Source organism: Ascidia mentula, chromosome 1 (genome assembly GCF_947561715.1).
Source record: "Ascidia mentula chromosome 1, kaAscMent1.1, whole genome shotgun sequence".
Lineage (NCBI taxonomy): Eukaryota > Metazoa > Chordata > Ascidiacea > Phlebobranchia > Ascidiidae > Ascidia > Ascidia mentula.
Window position 1 is genome coordinate 20,140,402 of NC_138566.1, and position 13,614 is coordinate 20,154,015.

The following is a 13,614-nucleotide window of genomic DNA, read 5'->3' on the forward strand; positions in this document are numbered from 1 at the left end:
ATGTTAAAGTTATTCGCATTTTTCGGACGGAAAAATTTATATGCTTCTGTGATTGCAAACTCAATAAAGAAACAAAAGACCTGCGCAGTGGGGAGATTCCGTCTTGCAATGCGACAGCATGAAACAATTTTGCGTTTTATGAATTCCTGCGTGATTCTGAATAAAAAGAATAAATAAAATTGTTGTGGTTTTGGTTTTAGTTCAGAGCGGCGCGACACTGGAAAATACCACAACGTACAGAAGTAGAAAAATGTGACAAGCTATTCTGCATTGCAGACTCTGAATAATAGAGGGCGCCATGGTCTTAATTATTACCTTCATTTTATGTTTTGTACTTGGCTTTATTATCGTACCTATATTTTATACTTCAGAATACACTAATATTATTATAACTTATCTCGGTGAGTAAAGCATTTTAGCAAAATTACGTTTTGTAAATGTTCATGCCGCAAAGCAACATGCAACAAAATTGCGGCGTAGATTTTTCGCTAGATCAGTGACCACAAGCTTGCACAAAATAGATCCGCAAGATTCATTTTACTTGTATTTGTATAACATTTTGTATATTTTTTTTTTGCTTATGGTATGCCTATTGTAATGAAAATGGATTACTAATTTCGAAAGTGCGGTGCTGTGATATTTTTTTGTGTTTCGTTACAATTCATGTGACTGGAAACAAGTCACTCTTGCACGCGGCTTACGACAATTTTTTCTGTTGTGATCCTTGTGCTGTTAATAGTTACTTATTTCTACTAGACCATAAATACTAATACTACAATAAGTCATGGTAATTGTCAAAAACCGTGTGTCTTTAAGACATCACGACCATCATACTATTTAGTTGAGCGCTGTTAACACAGCTTGTTTTGTATATAAAAAAAAAAAAACTTGTTATCCCATGCGAAAATTGATGAATGGGCCTGGCCACGCCAAGCAACGTTGTTACAATTTAAGTATTCCACTTCAGTTTCATTTTTGACAACACTACCCAACTGCTTGGAAAGCAGGAACTCGAAAGAGGGTTGACAGGACCATTCCTTGTGATACGGAAGTTGTCCGAAAGGTTGTACAAAATCCCCTTCTTTTAAGTCTTTGAACTATCCAAGGTAGTACACATTGACCAGTTAAGGAGATTCGAGGCGGAAACTGTGCCTAAAAACTCGCTACACACTGTTGAGGACGAATCACACTCCGACTCCGATGGAAAAACCGCAGCATAGACGTTTCTCCCTCTGAAGACGATGGAACGTCCCTTTTGCGGACGGGTGCAACATTTACCTGCGTATCTGCGTGACTATGTGTGTAAAGTGTACAACAGTATATTTCGAGAGCAAAATTATGTTAATTGGAGGGGGCATTGTAGCGATTTGTGCGTCATTACGCGTATGTAGTCATGTGTGTCCGTGTGTCTTGTGATGCATGTCGGTGTGTGGTCTGTGTCGCGTTTATGATTAAGATCCACCGGAGCACAGTGAAGAAAAAGGCGAGGTGTTGCAAGGAGTGTTTTGAGAACAGTTATCGTCAGAAATAGTTTGAGTTGACTAATGAAACTTTTTAAAATGGCCGTTGTAATATAACATCCCTTCCAATAAAACTCAGAAGATAACTTTTGACACATCACATGTTTGGCTAAAATTCTAGTAGCCTAGCAAGTTGCAAGTATATGCAAAATACGGAATGTCTGCTTGTGCTTTTGAAAAACCTGTACAAATATATGACATTTTTGCTTTTGTTGCAGCAATAATTTTAAGATGTCAATGGATATGACTGATCTGGATTATGCTATTTCTGAAGAAACTTTGCAGAATAATTCATTTGGTTCGGATGCATTTACTTCTATGCAAGCCATACGTCGACAGGGGAAAATGTGTGATGTCACTCTAAAGGTGGACAACACGCAATTCTCTGCCCATCGCATTGTTCTTGCTGCTTCCATCCCATACTTTAACAGCATGTTTACCTCTGATATGGTCGAGGCACACAAAAATGAAATTTTAATCCAGGGAATTGAAGAGCATGCATTGGAGGCTCTTATCAATTATGCCTACACTGGCTGCATTACAGTGGATAACCGCAATGTTCAGTCCATTATGGTTGGAGCCAACTTTTTACAACTGGATGTGGTCAAGGACTTCTGCTGTGATTTTTTGAAGAAACAATTGCACCCAAACAATTGCCTTGGGATTCGACAATTTGGTGAAGCACTTATGTGTATGCCTCTTGTGGAAAAGGCCAATAGCTATTTGCACCAGCATTTTGTGGAAGTGTCCAAATCTGAAGAATTCATGTCCCACTCAAAAGATTCTGTCATAAATATTCTCTCTCGCAATGAACTTCATGTAAAATCAGAAGAACAAGTGTTTTATGCTGCTGCTGGGTGGGTGAAGTATGATTTTGAAAATCGATCCCCCTTTATGCAAGACTTGTTGCAACAAGTGAAACTGCCATTGCTGCGTCCTGAATTTTTAAGTGATGTAGTTCAAACTGACCAAGCTGTCAAATCCTGTTTAAAATGTCGTGACCTGGTGGATAAAGCTAAAGACTACCATCTCATACCAGACAGACGTTCAGAGTTTCCACCCAATATTGTCCGCCCTCGTTACTGCAGTGAAATTCTTGACTTAATCTTTGCAGTTGGTGGGCTGACATCAGCAGGTGAAGCTTTAAATGTTGTCGAAAAATATACACCTATCGTTGGAAGATGGGAACTAATGTCCTCGATGCACACATGCCGGAGTCGTGTTGGTGTTGCTGTTTTGGCCGGTCAGCTGTATGCTGTTGGTGGCTACGATGGTACAAATCGACTGAATACTGTTGAAATGTATCTTCCTGATGCAAATGAGTGGTGCGATATCAAGCCCATGCATGAAAAAAGGAGTGCCTTGGGTTGTGTTGCTCATGAAGATCAACTTTTTGTGTGTGGTGGCTATGATGGTATTGCTTCCTTGAGCAGCTGTGAGGTTTACAGACCACACGCCCAAGAATGGGACCGAATTTGTAACATGAACAAAAGCCGAAGTGCTGCTGCTGTTGGTGTCTTTCAGGGATCAGTTTATGTTTTGGGGGGTCATGATGGTTTGTCTATTTTCAATTCCATTGAGTTATATGACCAAAAGCAGGATAAATGGTGCCTCAGCGTCCCAATGCTTTCCAAGCGGTGTCGACATGGTGTGGTGTCACTTCAAGGCAGAATGTTTGTGTTTGGTGGCTACGATGGGCAAAAGTTCCTCAATTCTGTGGAGGTGTTTGATGGAGTGACAAACCAATGGTGTTTTCTGGCACCTATGGCCCTCAGAAGAAGCAGAGTTGGCGTGGCTGTCAGTGGTGGAAAAATCTATGCACTCGGTGGGTATGATGGATGTTCCAACCTCAACTCAGTGGAAGTCTATGACCCTGAATCAAATTCATGGAAGCAATCGGATCGCATGTGGGCCCATGATGGGGGTGTTGGTGTTGGAGCAGTCCCCTTTTCAGGCTGATACATTGTATTGTATTTATACCCCACACTGTTCTTTACCTATGTGTCTGTATGAATCAGTTTTGTATGTAAGCACGTCCTTTCTTTTATTTCTCCATATTATATAGCTCTCTACCTAACCATTGTTTGGATATACTGTGAAACTTTGTGGTTTATGTAACAACTGCCATTTTAAATACTCTATTTGTCTTTTTTTTATTGTTATTCAATTCTGAATGTTGCTTTTAAAATGTAACCAATAATGTAAGAAATACAAATAAAAATGCAAACTTTGATTTGGGTTTGTCACATAAAAAACTAAGCTGCCACTGAAGAAAAATTCAACAAAACCAAAGCCAAGTTAAACCATTTATTACAACAACATAACGTTTTGAGAATTTCTTTATATATTGAACTGTTGATCATGTATTTTAAGAAACACATTTACAAGTTTGTGAGAGGATATTGTCAGGCAACTAATTGACTCTTCAACTGACCACGGAGTTTCCAGATTTGGACAGCATTTATCGCACGGAATGGAACCATCATCAAACGCTCTGTATAATCTTCAAAGTCCAATAGAGCACACTTCATCAGCTTTCTTTCACTGATCTCCCTTCGGGCGGTTTCCAAAAGTGGATTCAAATACAAGTGATCAGCATCAATTGGCGTCCACTGATCTGCTGGTAAAATCTGTTGATTGGCCGAAAGTAGGAGGGCTCGGTTGACTCTAAAGTACCGAGCTTGAACCTGTTCCTCCGTCATTCGGGCTCTAGCCAGTTTCACAACTGGATCTGTTTCCTTTATCATGTCATGTTGAAGCATACCAAGTTTGCAGTAGCCTGTTGTAATGTAGTTGAACTTGTGCAACTTCTTTTCAAGTTGTGTGCCATCGGCCTGTATGCAAGATAGCTGATTTGCATACTTTCCTACTTGCCAATCCAAGTTCACAGCATTTGCAGGGCGAATTTTTTTAAGCACCTGCAAGCCATGCTTTGTTGCAGACATGTTCAAAACCAAAAATAACACCAACCCTTAAAAAAAGCATACTTATTTATATTATATGGTTAAAATTGTATTAGTTATCTGAATGCCAACTAATATGTTTGAAGCAAAATGTTATTGAGAGCTCTCATTGATTATTATGGCTCTTTTGCGCATATAAAATGTTATTGTTTTAAACCTTGACAAATTATGGACAACCAAAGGAATAGATTCATCTGATCTTAATACATATACTTTTACTGTAAGATACATGAACTGAATTATCCTGGTTTGACACTCTTTAAGAAGACTGACAGATAGATCCTCTACGGATAAATCACATTATTATTTTCAAACGAATCAATAGTAAAGAACTAAATAGCAACGCTGCAAACCTATATTACAAATCTACAATACAACAGCCTTTTTAACAACTTGTTATGTGCAGATATTCCTGTTAAGCAGAAGTCCAGACAAAATACAACGACAACACATGTATTTCCTTGGCTATGTCTGCTACATTTTGTTGTTACATTTTACATTTAAGAAATTCAAACGCATCAAACCGCATTAACACAGTAATAGCTGCACGTTGGCATTTCGTTAAAAACTAATCAACGATAATAAATATATATTTAAAAGCAAATGTCCTTGAGACTAAATCGATATCCAATAATCTGCCATGGTGAACATGAAGGTAAGCAAATATTTAAACTTATATTCTTCAAGTTATTTTCTGAAGTACTTATGTGCCTTCAAACGGAATGATTTTAAACAATAATAACGTTAATATTTTAAATGCATTGCATATTTTACCCTAACCCCTGGGCACCATTCAATGACAGAACGGTCAGAACAGAACGTCACAAAGTGCGAATGACTTTAACGTACACTATTTTGCTTTTGGGATTTTTTTGATTTGCACAAAAGTGCTCTTGACTCACTTGCTATGAACGCTGGACCGACAAATATGAGATTCGCGCTGTACTTAGAATTACCATCGGCACGAAGCATTAGATTTATTTCATAAAATCGATTTTTAAGGACATTGCGTGGTAGACGATCGCCTTCTTTTTTGGGAAACAGTGAAAATTTCTCCAAATTTGTTGTTTTAGGCCAGCTGGTCCACACAAAAACGCAATATTACCAAAAATCCGTATTTAATGACAAAAAAGCAAGTTTCGTCTTGATAATCACATTCGTTTTTTTAAAACACCAGTCGCAAATATAAGCAAGATATGGTAACCCTGGCTATACCGCTAATGATAATATAATATACGTACAAGTTTTTAATTTTGAAAGGCATCAACTGTATCACTGCAATACCCACTTGATTTTTGCTGACATTTCTGGGATTTTGAACATGGCACCCTTAGTAGCCGATGAACTAATTCAGTATATCGTCTACCTGTGAGCCATGGGCCCCCAAAACAGATCATTTGCGATACATTAGCCAAGAAAACGTCTGGTTTATGGTCCAAAAACTTTCGCTGTCGAAGTTGTAGAATATTGTGCGAAAATGAATGGGCACAATGATTGTGCGCATTTCTTTTCAAATCACACAAATTTCTTTAAAACTGTCATGTTTTGAAATAGCTTTACGCAGCCATAACAAAAACGTGGACTCGAAGCAAAAAAAGATGTGCTAATGCCCGGGGTTGGACCTGATTTCATTCCAATGCCTACCTCCAATACCTGGAAAATATATCATGACACAAGGCACAATAGTTTAATTTAAAACGTAAACAACTCTAATTAATCCGAATTCTTCCTGTCATTTAGTTAAAACATATCCCAAAAAACACCATCCCTAACATGGCAATTTGCACCAAACGTTGCGTACGAACACACAGCCAGCGAAGGTAAAATTAGAAAAGGTATTCATTGCTTTGACAAAATATCATTTATTCTTAAGAAACAAAAGTTGCCTGCAAATGCAATAACAGATCCAACTCTGCAATTTGATAACAATGAACAACAAAGTAATAGAAATTTCCCAGCGTCAATACTCGGAAGTGACAAAGAAATTGAATTTGAGAACAACAGACATAATTTACGTTTAACAAGATAACCAATGCGTGTAACATTTTAAGTTGAAGTTAAGTTGAAGTTGCAACAGGTTTCGTGTGCCAGCACGCAACCCAGCTAATTGCGGAACTAAGTGCAAAGAAAACACACAGAGCAACACCCCTCAACTTGTAAACGCTTGAATTCCGGTAATGCCGCGTCCCAATATCAGGGCGTGGATATCGTGGGTACCTAAAAAGTAACCGTACAAGCAAATGTGACAGACATGAATGCAAAGAATACATTCGTACAGCATACCTTCGTAAGTATTAACAGATTCCAAGTTCATCACGTGACGAATGATGTGGTATTCATCGCTAATTCCATTACCGCCAAGCACGTCACGCATTTGTCTTGCAATCTCAAGAGATTTTCCACACGAATTTCGTTTAATTAAGGAAACCATTTCCGGCACGGACCTTTAGGAGAACAAACGTATCTCGGTAAAATACAAGACAGCAAATAAACATTTGTTTACATGCAAGTAGTTAAAAATTTCTTGAACACGTTATGAAATTCTGGAAAAGGGTACAATAGTGCCGACACTGACCTGCCTTCCTCCCATAATCTTCCGACCCGAAGACAAGCTTGTAGTCCAACGCTTATTTCAGTTAATGCGTCCGCGAATTTTTTCTGTATTAATTGATTACAGGCCAAAGGTCTTTTGAATTGTATCCGATCCAGGGAATATTGCCGCGCAGCGGAGAGGCAAAACTCAGCAGCACCCAACGATCCCCACGCGATACCGTACCTTGCACTATTGAGGCAACCAAACGGACCCTACAAAACAACAATACACCATAGTTTTGCATTTTGTTACAGACATTGGCATTACCTTAAGGCCTTCAATATCAGGAAAAACGTTTTCTGCAGGAACTTTTACATCCTCCATGACAATCTGCCCAGTCACAGATGCCCTAAGAGAAAACTTTCCTTCAATTTTGGGAGCAGACAATCCTTGCATTCCCTTTTCCAAAATAAATCCTCGAATTACTTCCTTGTCAGTACCTTCTTTAGGACTCTTTGCCCACACAACAAACACATCAGCAATGGGTGAATTAGTGATCCTAAACACCATGATTACTGTAACGAGCAGTTTATATAGGCCAAACCATACAATATACTCACCATGATTTTGTCCCATTTAAAATATATGTGTCAGTTCCCTTGTCATATTTAGCTTTTGTTTCCATACTTCCAGGATCACTTCCATGGTTTGGCTCAGTTAGTCCAAATGCCCCAATCAGGTCTCCCTTTGCTAATGACAGAAAATATAATTAATACAACCTACTTACATCATGTATGTATTGACATCATTTACCTAGTTTGGGCAGAAACTTGTCTTTCTGTGCTGGTGTACCATAGGCATTGATAGGATGCATAACAAGTGAAGACTGCACACTCATGCATGACCTGTAGGCACTATCCACACGCTCACATTCCCTAAAATGAATCGCATGAAACACATATTCCTTCCTATAAAGCATCTCATTTTTACCTGGCAATCAAACCATAGGCAACAGGTGAGGCCCCAGCACAGCCATACCCTTGAATTGTGGCACCAAGAACACCAAGTTCACCCATTTCGCACATGATTTCCCTGTCAAAGTCTGCAATTAACAAAGCAGATCATTTGTTTAGAACTATAAACATCAAAGTTTTGTAAAAAGATTTGCTGCCAATGCAACTTTGCAAACTATGGGTAAATAGTCATTTTTCTAAATTGATTTTGAATTTTACCATAAACAAGATCATTTTTGCAATAATAAAAACATGCAGAAAAAGAAACACAATAGTCTTGTAAATGCTACTTTTTGTCACAAATTGTGTAAACAAAATACGCACTTTCATTTCTGTTGGCTAGGGTTATTCTGGGCATCAACTTCTCTTGACAGTAAGCATGGAACTGATCTCTTATTAAAATTTCATCTGAAGTTAACTGTGATTCCAAATTGAAGGCATCTTGCCAATTGAAGTTTTGTTTAGTTGATGAATGGACCTTTTGTGAATGGAATGGGACATTTCCTTGAGCAAAGTTGACTGCATAAATTTTGTTCCGAAAACTATGTGAAAAACTGACTTACCCCCGCACAATGCAGCAGTCAACTGCTTTGCAACTTGCATCGGTTTGTGCGTAACTCCGCATATTCTTGAAGCAAACATTATCATTCAAAGAATTTTTAATTCCTCCTTACCTTGAAAAACAATGACATACAAGAGTAAGCTGTTTTATAAATAAACCCTGAAGCTTTCGCATGTTGCGTAACAAGCCTTCAATAGAACAATGCACGTCATACAAAAACAACATGATCTTGCAGAGATAGGTGACGCCACAAACGCATTCAAGCATAACGAAATATCTTTCATCATACTAAACATGTGTTTAGTATGCTATGCTTTCATAGTTTGACCATAGAATACTAAAACAGTATTCTATGATCTGACAAATGATCTTCTGTTCCGATGAAATTCTTTATTTATCAACCAGCAGGGAATTCCCCGTTTTTCGCCCTTAGTCTAATCAGTGTTTCTCAAACTTTTTTTCTGTGCCGCCCCCCAAACACCTTAGTTATTTAACAACGCCCAAGAGAACAGACAAAAAACACAACGAATTTATTTGTACTTGGCAATTAATGCGATGGGTTAGGTTGGTGCAATAACAACAATTTATCAATATCAGGTTTCATTTTGGACAAAAACAAAACGTACCATCGGTTGGGAAACACTGACTTACGCTATAAGAGAAAATTTGCCATGTCACCAAGCGCCCCCCAAACGCCCATTCAGTCTCCAGCGCCCCCGTAAGATTGCACACGCCCCTATGGGGGCGCTGGCGCCCACTTTGGTAACCACTGGTCTAAATTAAGGTTAATTGTAAATTGAGCATTGCGAAAACGCTCTAGTTAGTGCGAATCGTCACATAAACGGTGGTTTGCGTAACTGCGCAAAGCTATGGAACACTCGATGCCAGGTTTTGCTGTAGTACTTTCGCCGCGGCTTTATTACTGTTACCTTGAAAGAAAGGTGTTGAATATATTTGTAACCAAAACAGGGATTAATTATGCGGTTACGTAGTCAAGAAAACATACAAACAAAAACTATTTGGCATTTGGTGGCCCGCTTTTCCTCTTTGTACATTTGAGTGCGCAGTTTTTCTTTAGTCAAACTTCAAAACGTACAAGCGTAAAGTTGCAACCTGTTTACCAACTAAACTCTATAAGGCCGGGTCCACACCCAGCTTTGCGCCGGCGGATTCTTTGTTTGTTTCATTATATGCGGGCGTGCGGGCGTATACTCGGAACATTGAAACAAACAAAGAATCCGCCGGCGCAAAGCGTAAGTGTGGACTCGGCCTAATTGACTTGACACACAGCGGAACCGCATGTTACCGGCATTGCAAAACTTATTTCGTGCTTAGATGACAAAAATGCACTTGTTCCGTAACAATGCCACGTGATGGTTAACAATGCCCCATGTTTGGAAACAAATGGCCAGTTTAAGGAAGATGCGGTTTTTAAGTGAACGTTAAAAGAAAGGTTAATTGTGACTGAGCATTGCGAGAACGCTCGTGTTAGTGGTTTTAACGGGAATTTGAACAAAATAATATAGTGGCGTTTATTTAGATATCAAAACAGTCAAAAATATTTCACTCCTTGGACCCCCCTGGATACGCCTATGCCTAGGACCTAAACTATTTTAGGTAACTTTTCGCCACCAATTAACACTAATTGGGAATGAGCTTGGCAACTGGAGTCTTTGTGTTTTTGTTTTGAAAAACCTTGTCTCAGATAATCAGGCCCGTTTCTGCGTGGTGAATCTCGGTAACATTAATATTCTGCCTGAAATAGTTTTATGTACGATGTTGATCTTCACCACTATTGTCACTAGAAACCTAAATCGTTGTCGATATCTCAAAGAACAAAACATTTACAGAAAATAAACATTGAAATGTTAGCATTCATGAACTACCATGGAACAGCTGACTGTTTTCATGAAATTATCGACTAGCGCTTGCGCGGTGTCCCGCAGGTGGCGCTTTGACCCCTAAATATCGGCCTTTGTTCTCGTACAGCACCGGTGGCTCATAGGTCATGTCCATGCTTCTTGTATGTTCAAATGAATCCACCGAGGAAGAATCCGGAGCGTGCTCGCTTGGGGGAGGACTTGCATTTTGAGCAGCCGACTCCCGCAAACCTCTGAGAAATTCTTCCTCGTTTTCCCGCTGCCTTCTGCGCAAAGCACGCTCTGTGACCTCATTTTTACGCAAGCGATCAGCCAAGTCAGCAATGTCGAAGAAAAAGTCTGGGGATGGTACGATGCCGGCAGTGAATGTACGACGATTTTTGGACAGTTTTGAAAGTCCAAGGTTTTTGTTAACTGGGCTAAGGTTTTCAGTCACAACCGGCAAAGCAATTTCGGCGTCTCTTCTTTGGTATGGTGACTTGACGGAAGGACTTCCCACTTTGATCGGACTCTGTGTGGAAATTGGCCTGGAATCTTCGGGACTTTGTGCATAGCCCTCTTTCAGAACCATCTTGACTTTGTGCGGTTTTTCCAGATCGATCTTTTTATATTCGACAAGTGGCAAATCCTCGTCAGACGATGTTTCTGGCGAATATTGGATGGCGCGTATTTCTTCATCTGGCTCTGAATTACTTAAAATTTCTTCAGTTTCAGGAATCGGCTCGAACGTGGAGGCAGTGCCCGGTTTTGCAAAGGACTTTGATGACCTGGCATCTCGTTGTCTGCGCTTGTTGATGGTTACAGAAATTTCTGGCTCTTTCTGCAAATTAAGTAGCCTTGAGCTGTGAACTTTTGAAGAAACCAGTCAGGTCTTACGTTCGGTTCATAATTCGTCCGCGGTTCCACGGCGTTTGGCGCGGCAGAGCTTCTTAGTAATGTACTCACAGTGTCTCGTATTTCGCCGTCGTAAACTTTCCTCTGGACTTCACGCATAGTGAGGTAGGGAGCTCGTTCGTGCACCAGGGCCAATTTGTAAACATCAGTTGCAGCAGACGGGCTTGTTTCGCTACGAATAAGCTCAATAAATATAAGGCAAAAAATCTTAATTCGGCCATAATATCGCTTCAAAGAGAAAAAACTAGTGTTCACAACATTTGTGTTGTAACAATTTAAAGTGATGACTTGCTGCCAGCAATACATTCAGTCTTAATCGTATACATGCAATGACGTTGGTGTGATCGCTGGGATCTCGTTCTGGCGCAATCTGGGCAAGATTCGGGTCCGAGAATTTCGCAGTATTGTCTTGCCATTACAGTGTTGAGATTTGTCAAGATTCTGCTCAACGATCTGCGTGTAACAAGTTTTGGACAGGATTCAAATAAATGTTGTGTATATTAGTGGGGATTAATATCCTGCTTAACAAAAAAAACAATAAGCTTACCTTCCTTCTATTTGAATGTCTGGAAATTCTGAACAGCGCACACATCTGTCCGAATCATGCGAATAGAAATTGTGCTGAGGTTTCGTGGTTGACGCCTTGTTTGCCCAGGAACCTGTAGCCTGTGTAGGGTTTATTTGCAATAATTTTCAACAAATCTAAGAGTCGGTACAAGCTATACACCAAAACAATATACCAATGAATACTAAACATTTGTTTGGAAATGTATGTTGAAAGCCATACCTTTTGTTGGTTGCCTGACTGTTTTGCAAGGGAGTCATCTCCGAAACCTGTTTGGGTAGATGCTTGTTTCCTGGAAAAGTAGAGTAGAATAAATGAAAACCGGAATGCCAGCATTGTCAGCACATTCGGCACCTCATCTCGTGGGATGAAATCTTTCTTATTAAACGCTGCGCCAAACGCGGCGTGGGCAAGTCACTGTGGCTTGGCGACGGAGGCAAATACGGTTCTTGCGATATCCTTCGCAGATCAACAAATTGTCCTGGTTTTACTTTTCGGTGACCATTTTGCAAAACCAGGAGGGAGTTTCCGAAAGACTGACGGACTAAGTCCGATTCCGGAGACTGTGCCAAAGCTATGACATCTTCCGGGGAAAGTTGACTGCCTAAAATGTATTTTTCTACGTATCTTTACATTGACTCGTTGATATATGAATTTTATATTCTTAATTCCAATTTGGCCAACCTCTTGTGCTGGGCCGGGAACGTAGTTTAACTCCTTTGGACGAAGTTGCAGACGGACGTCTTCCCTGACGACTGAACGTGCGATTTGCTGTAAAATTGTACTGAAAATCTCCCTCGGGAAAGAAGGTTTTAATCCCGCTCACCATTTTTAATATTGTATAACTACAACTGTTACGTATTATAGCTGGTGGTTAAACAAATACTGACTCTCCTTCTTTTGTTCATGAACGGTAACAAAACAAGCAAATATATGCCAGCCATGCCGTATCAAATCGACCAGTCACTCTTGCCAAGCAAACATTTCAAACAATTCTTTTGAGACAACTATATTTACATAACATTCAATACCGTTGTGGTATCAAATGGTCGAAAACCACAACAGTGCCAAACTGGGCGCGGAGGTATTGAAACAGCTCACTTTTAAAACACGCGCAACTCGAACATTTTGTAACAAACCTGCGCAAAAATCATATCATGCTTATATTTCTGCATTGTATTTGTAAATTCTCGTAATAGTTCTTAGCCTTTATCAATTTCGCCAATAAAAGCGACCAGTGCGTAAGAGGGTCCAGTGACAATACTGTTATTTGACAACCTTCCATTCTTTGTACTCGTTTTCTTTCCATACCGAAGGTTGGCGAACAAAACAAATTAGCAGCTATTAAGTGTCGCCCCGTAAATAGCCAAGCGCTACAGTCAACATATTACGTAGCCTTTTGTTTCCCTTCAGACGGGTTCGTGATTGGTGTTTACGCACATAGTGTACAATTTAAACCTGAATAACTTTTTTGCGCGTTGATCAATTACTACGCTGTGTTTTCATCAAGATTGTTTTCCTATGCAACTGTTATATGTCGGTTCTTTTATATGTTGTCAAGAACACAACGAAACTGCGGCGATCGAACTTTCACTTCCAGACAAGTTGGCAACCTCTGGTTTACGAAGAGTCAATTTCACTCAAGACTTATTTGAAACAAACTCAGAGCCACAAAACTAGATCC

At 39.7% G+C, this 13,614-nt stretch overlaps 4 protein-coding genes across 4 annotated transcripts; 1 reads left to right on the plus strand and 3 right to left on the minus strand.

Annotated features, from left to right (window-relative positions):
* Positions 1-1,743: 1,743 nt before the first annotated feature.
* Positions 1,744-3,753, plus strand: LOC145895450 (kelch-like protein 18). The gene has a single exon (XM_082984262.1). It carries the CDS (start codon positions 1,752-1,754, stop codon positions 3,477-3,479), a length of 1,728 nt encoding a protein of 575 aa, XP_082840388.1. The 5' UTR covers positions 1,744-1,751; the 3' UTR covers positions 3,480-3,753.
* Positions 3,754-3,812: 59 nt separating this feature from the next.
* On the minus strand, positions 3,813-4,489 carry LOC145895471 (cytochrome b-c1 complex subunit 7-like). The gene has a single exon (XM_082984282.1). It carries the CDS (start codon positions 4,463-4,465, stop codon positions 3,926-3,928), a length of 540 nt encoding a protein of 179 aa, XP_082840408.1. The 5' UTR covers positions 4,466-4,489; the 3' UTR covers positions 3,813-3,925.
* A 1,657-nt stretch (positions 4,490-6,146) lies between these two features.
* Positions 6,147-8,760, minus strand: LOC145896053 (glutaryl-CoA dehydrogenase, mitochondrial-like). The gene is made up of 9 exons (XM_082984861.1): positions 8,593-8,760; positions 8,354-8,533; positions 8,007-8,118; positions 7,830-7,951; positions 7,637-7,766; positions 7,344-7,575; positions 7,059-7,288; positions 6,767-6,927; positions 6,147-6,700 (listed from the first exon to the last, which is right to left on the minus strand). The coding sequence occupies exons 1-9, from the start codon at positions 8,675-8,677 to the stop codon at positions 6,633-6,635; spliced, it is 1,320 nt and encodes a 439-aa protein (XP_082840987.1). The 5' UTR covers positions 8,678-8,760; the 3' UTR covers positions 6,147-6,632.
* A 1,591-nt stretch (positions 8,761-10,351) lies between these two features.
* LOC145908041 (uncharacterized) lies at positions 10,352-12,984 on the minus strand. Its single transcript, XM_082995213.1, has 7 exons — positions 12,615-12,984; positions 12,285-12,534; positions 12,153-12,222; positions 11,913-12,031; positions 11,690-11,818; positions 11,348-11,537; positions 10,352-11,291 (listed from the first exon to the last, which is right to left on the minus strand). Exons 1-7 carry the CDS (start codon positions 12,757-12,759, stop codon positions 10,506-10,508), a joined length of 1,689 nt encoding a protein of 562 aa, XP_082851339.1. The 5' UTR covers positions 12,760-12,984; the 3' UTR covers positions 10,352-10,505.
* Positions 12,985-13,614: the final 630 nt, after the last annotated feature.

Excerpts from the sequence above, each read along its gene's own strand:
- LOC145895471 (XM_082984282.1), bottom strand. The coding sequence starts at position 4,465 with ATGTCTGCAACAAAGCATGGCTTGCAGGTGCTTAAAAAAATTCGCCCT.
- LOC145895450 (XM_082984262.1), top strand. The coding sequence starts at position 1,752 with ATGTCAATGGATATGACTGATCTGGATTATGCTATTTCTGAAGAAACT.
- LOC145908041 (XM_082995213.1), bottom strand. The coding sequence starts at position 12,759 with ATGGTGAGCGGGATTAAAACCTTCTTTCCCGAGGGAGATTTTCAGTAC. Across the intron at positions 12,032-12,152 it reads AGTCAGGCAACCAACAAAAG|GCTACAGGTTCCTGGGCAAA; the intron begins GTATGGCTTTCA and ends AACCCTACACAG. Across the intron at positions 11,819-11,912 it reads GACATTCAAATAGAAGGAAG|ATCGTTGAGCAGAATCTTGA; the intron begins GTAAGCTTATTG and ends TGTTACACGCAG.
- LOC145896053 (XM_082984861.1), bottom strand. The coding sequence starts at position 8,677 with ATGATAATGTTTGCTTCAAGAATATGCGGAGTTACGCACAAACCGATG. Across the intron at positions 7,576-7,636 it reads TTAAATGGGACAAAATCATG|GATCACTAATTCACCCATTG; the intron begins GTGAGTATATTG and ends CATGGTGTTTAG. Across the intron at positions 6,928-7,058 it reads AGATTATGGGAGGAAGGCAG|GTCCGTGCCGGAAATGGTTT; the intron begins GTCAGTGTCGGC and ends GTTCTCCTAAAG.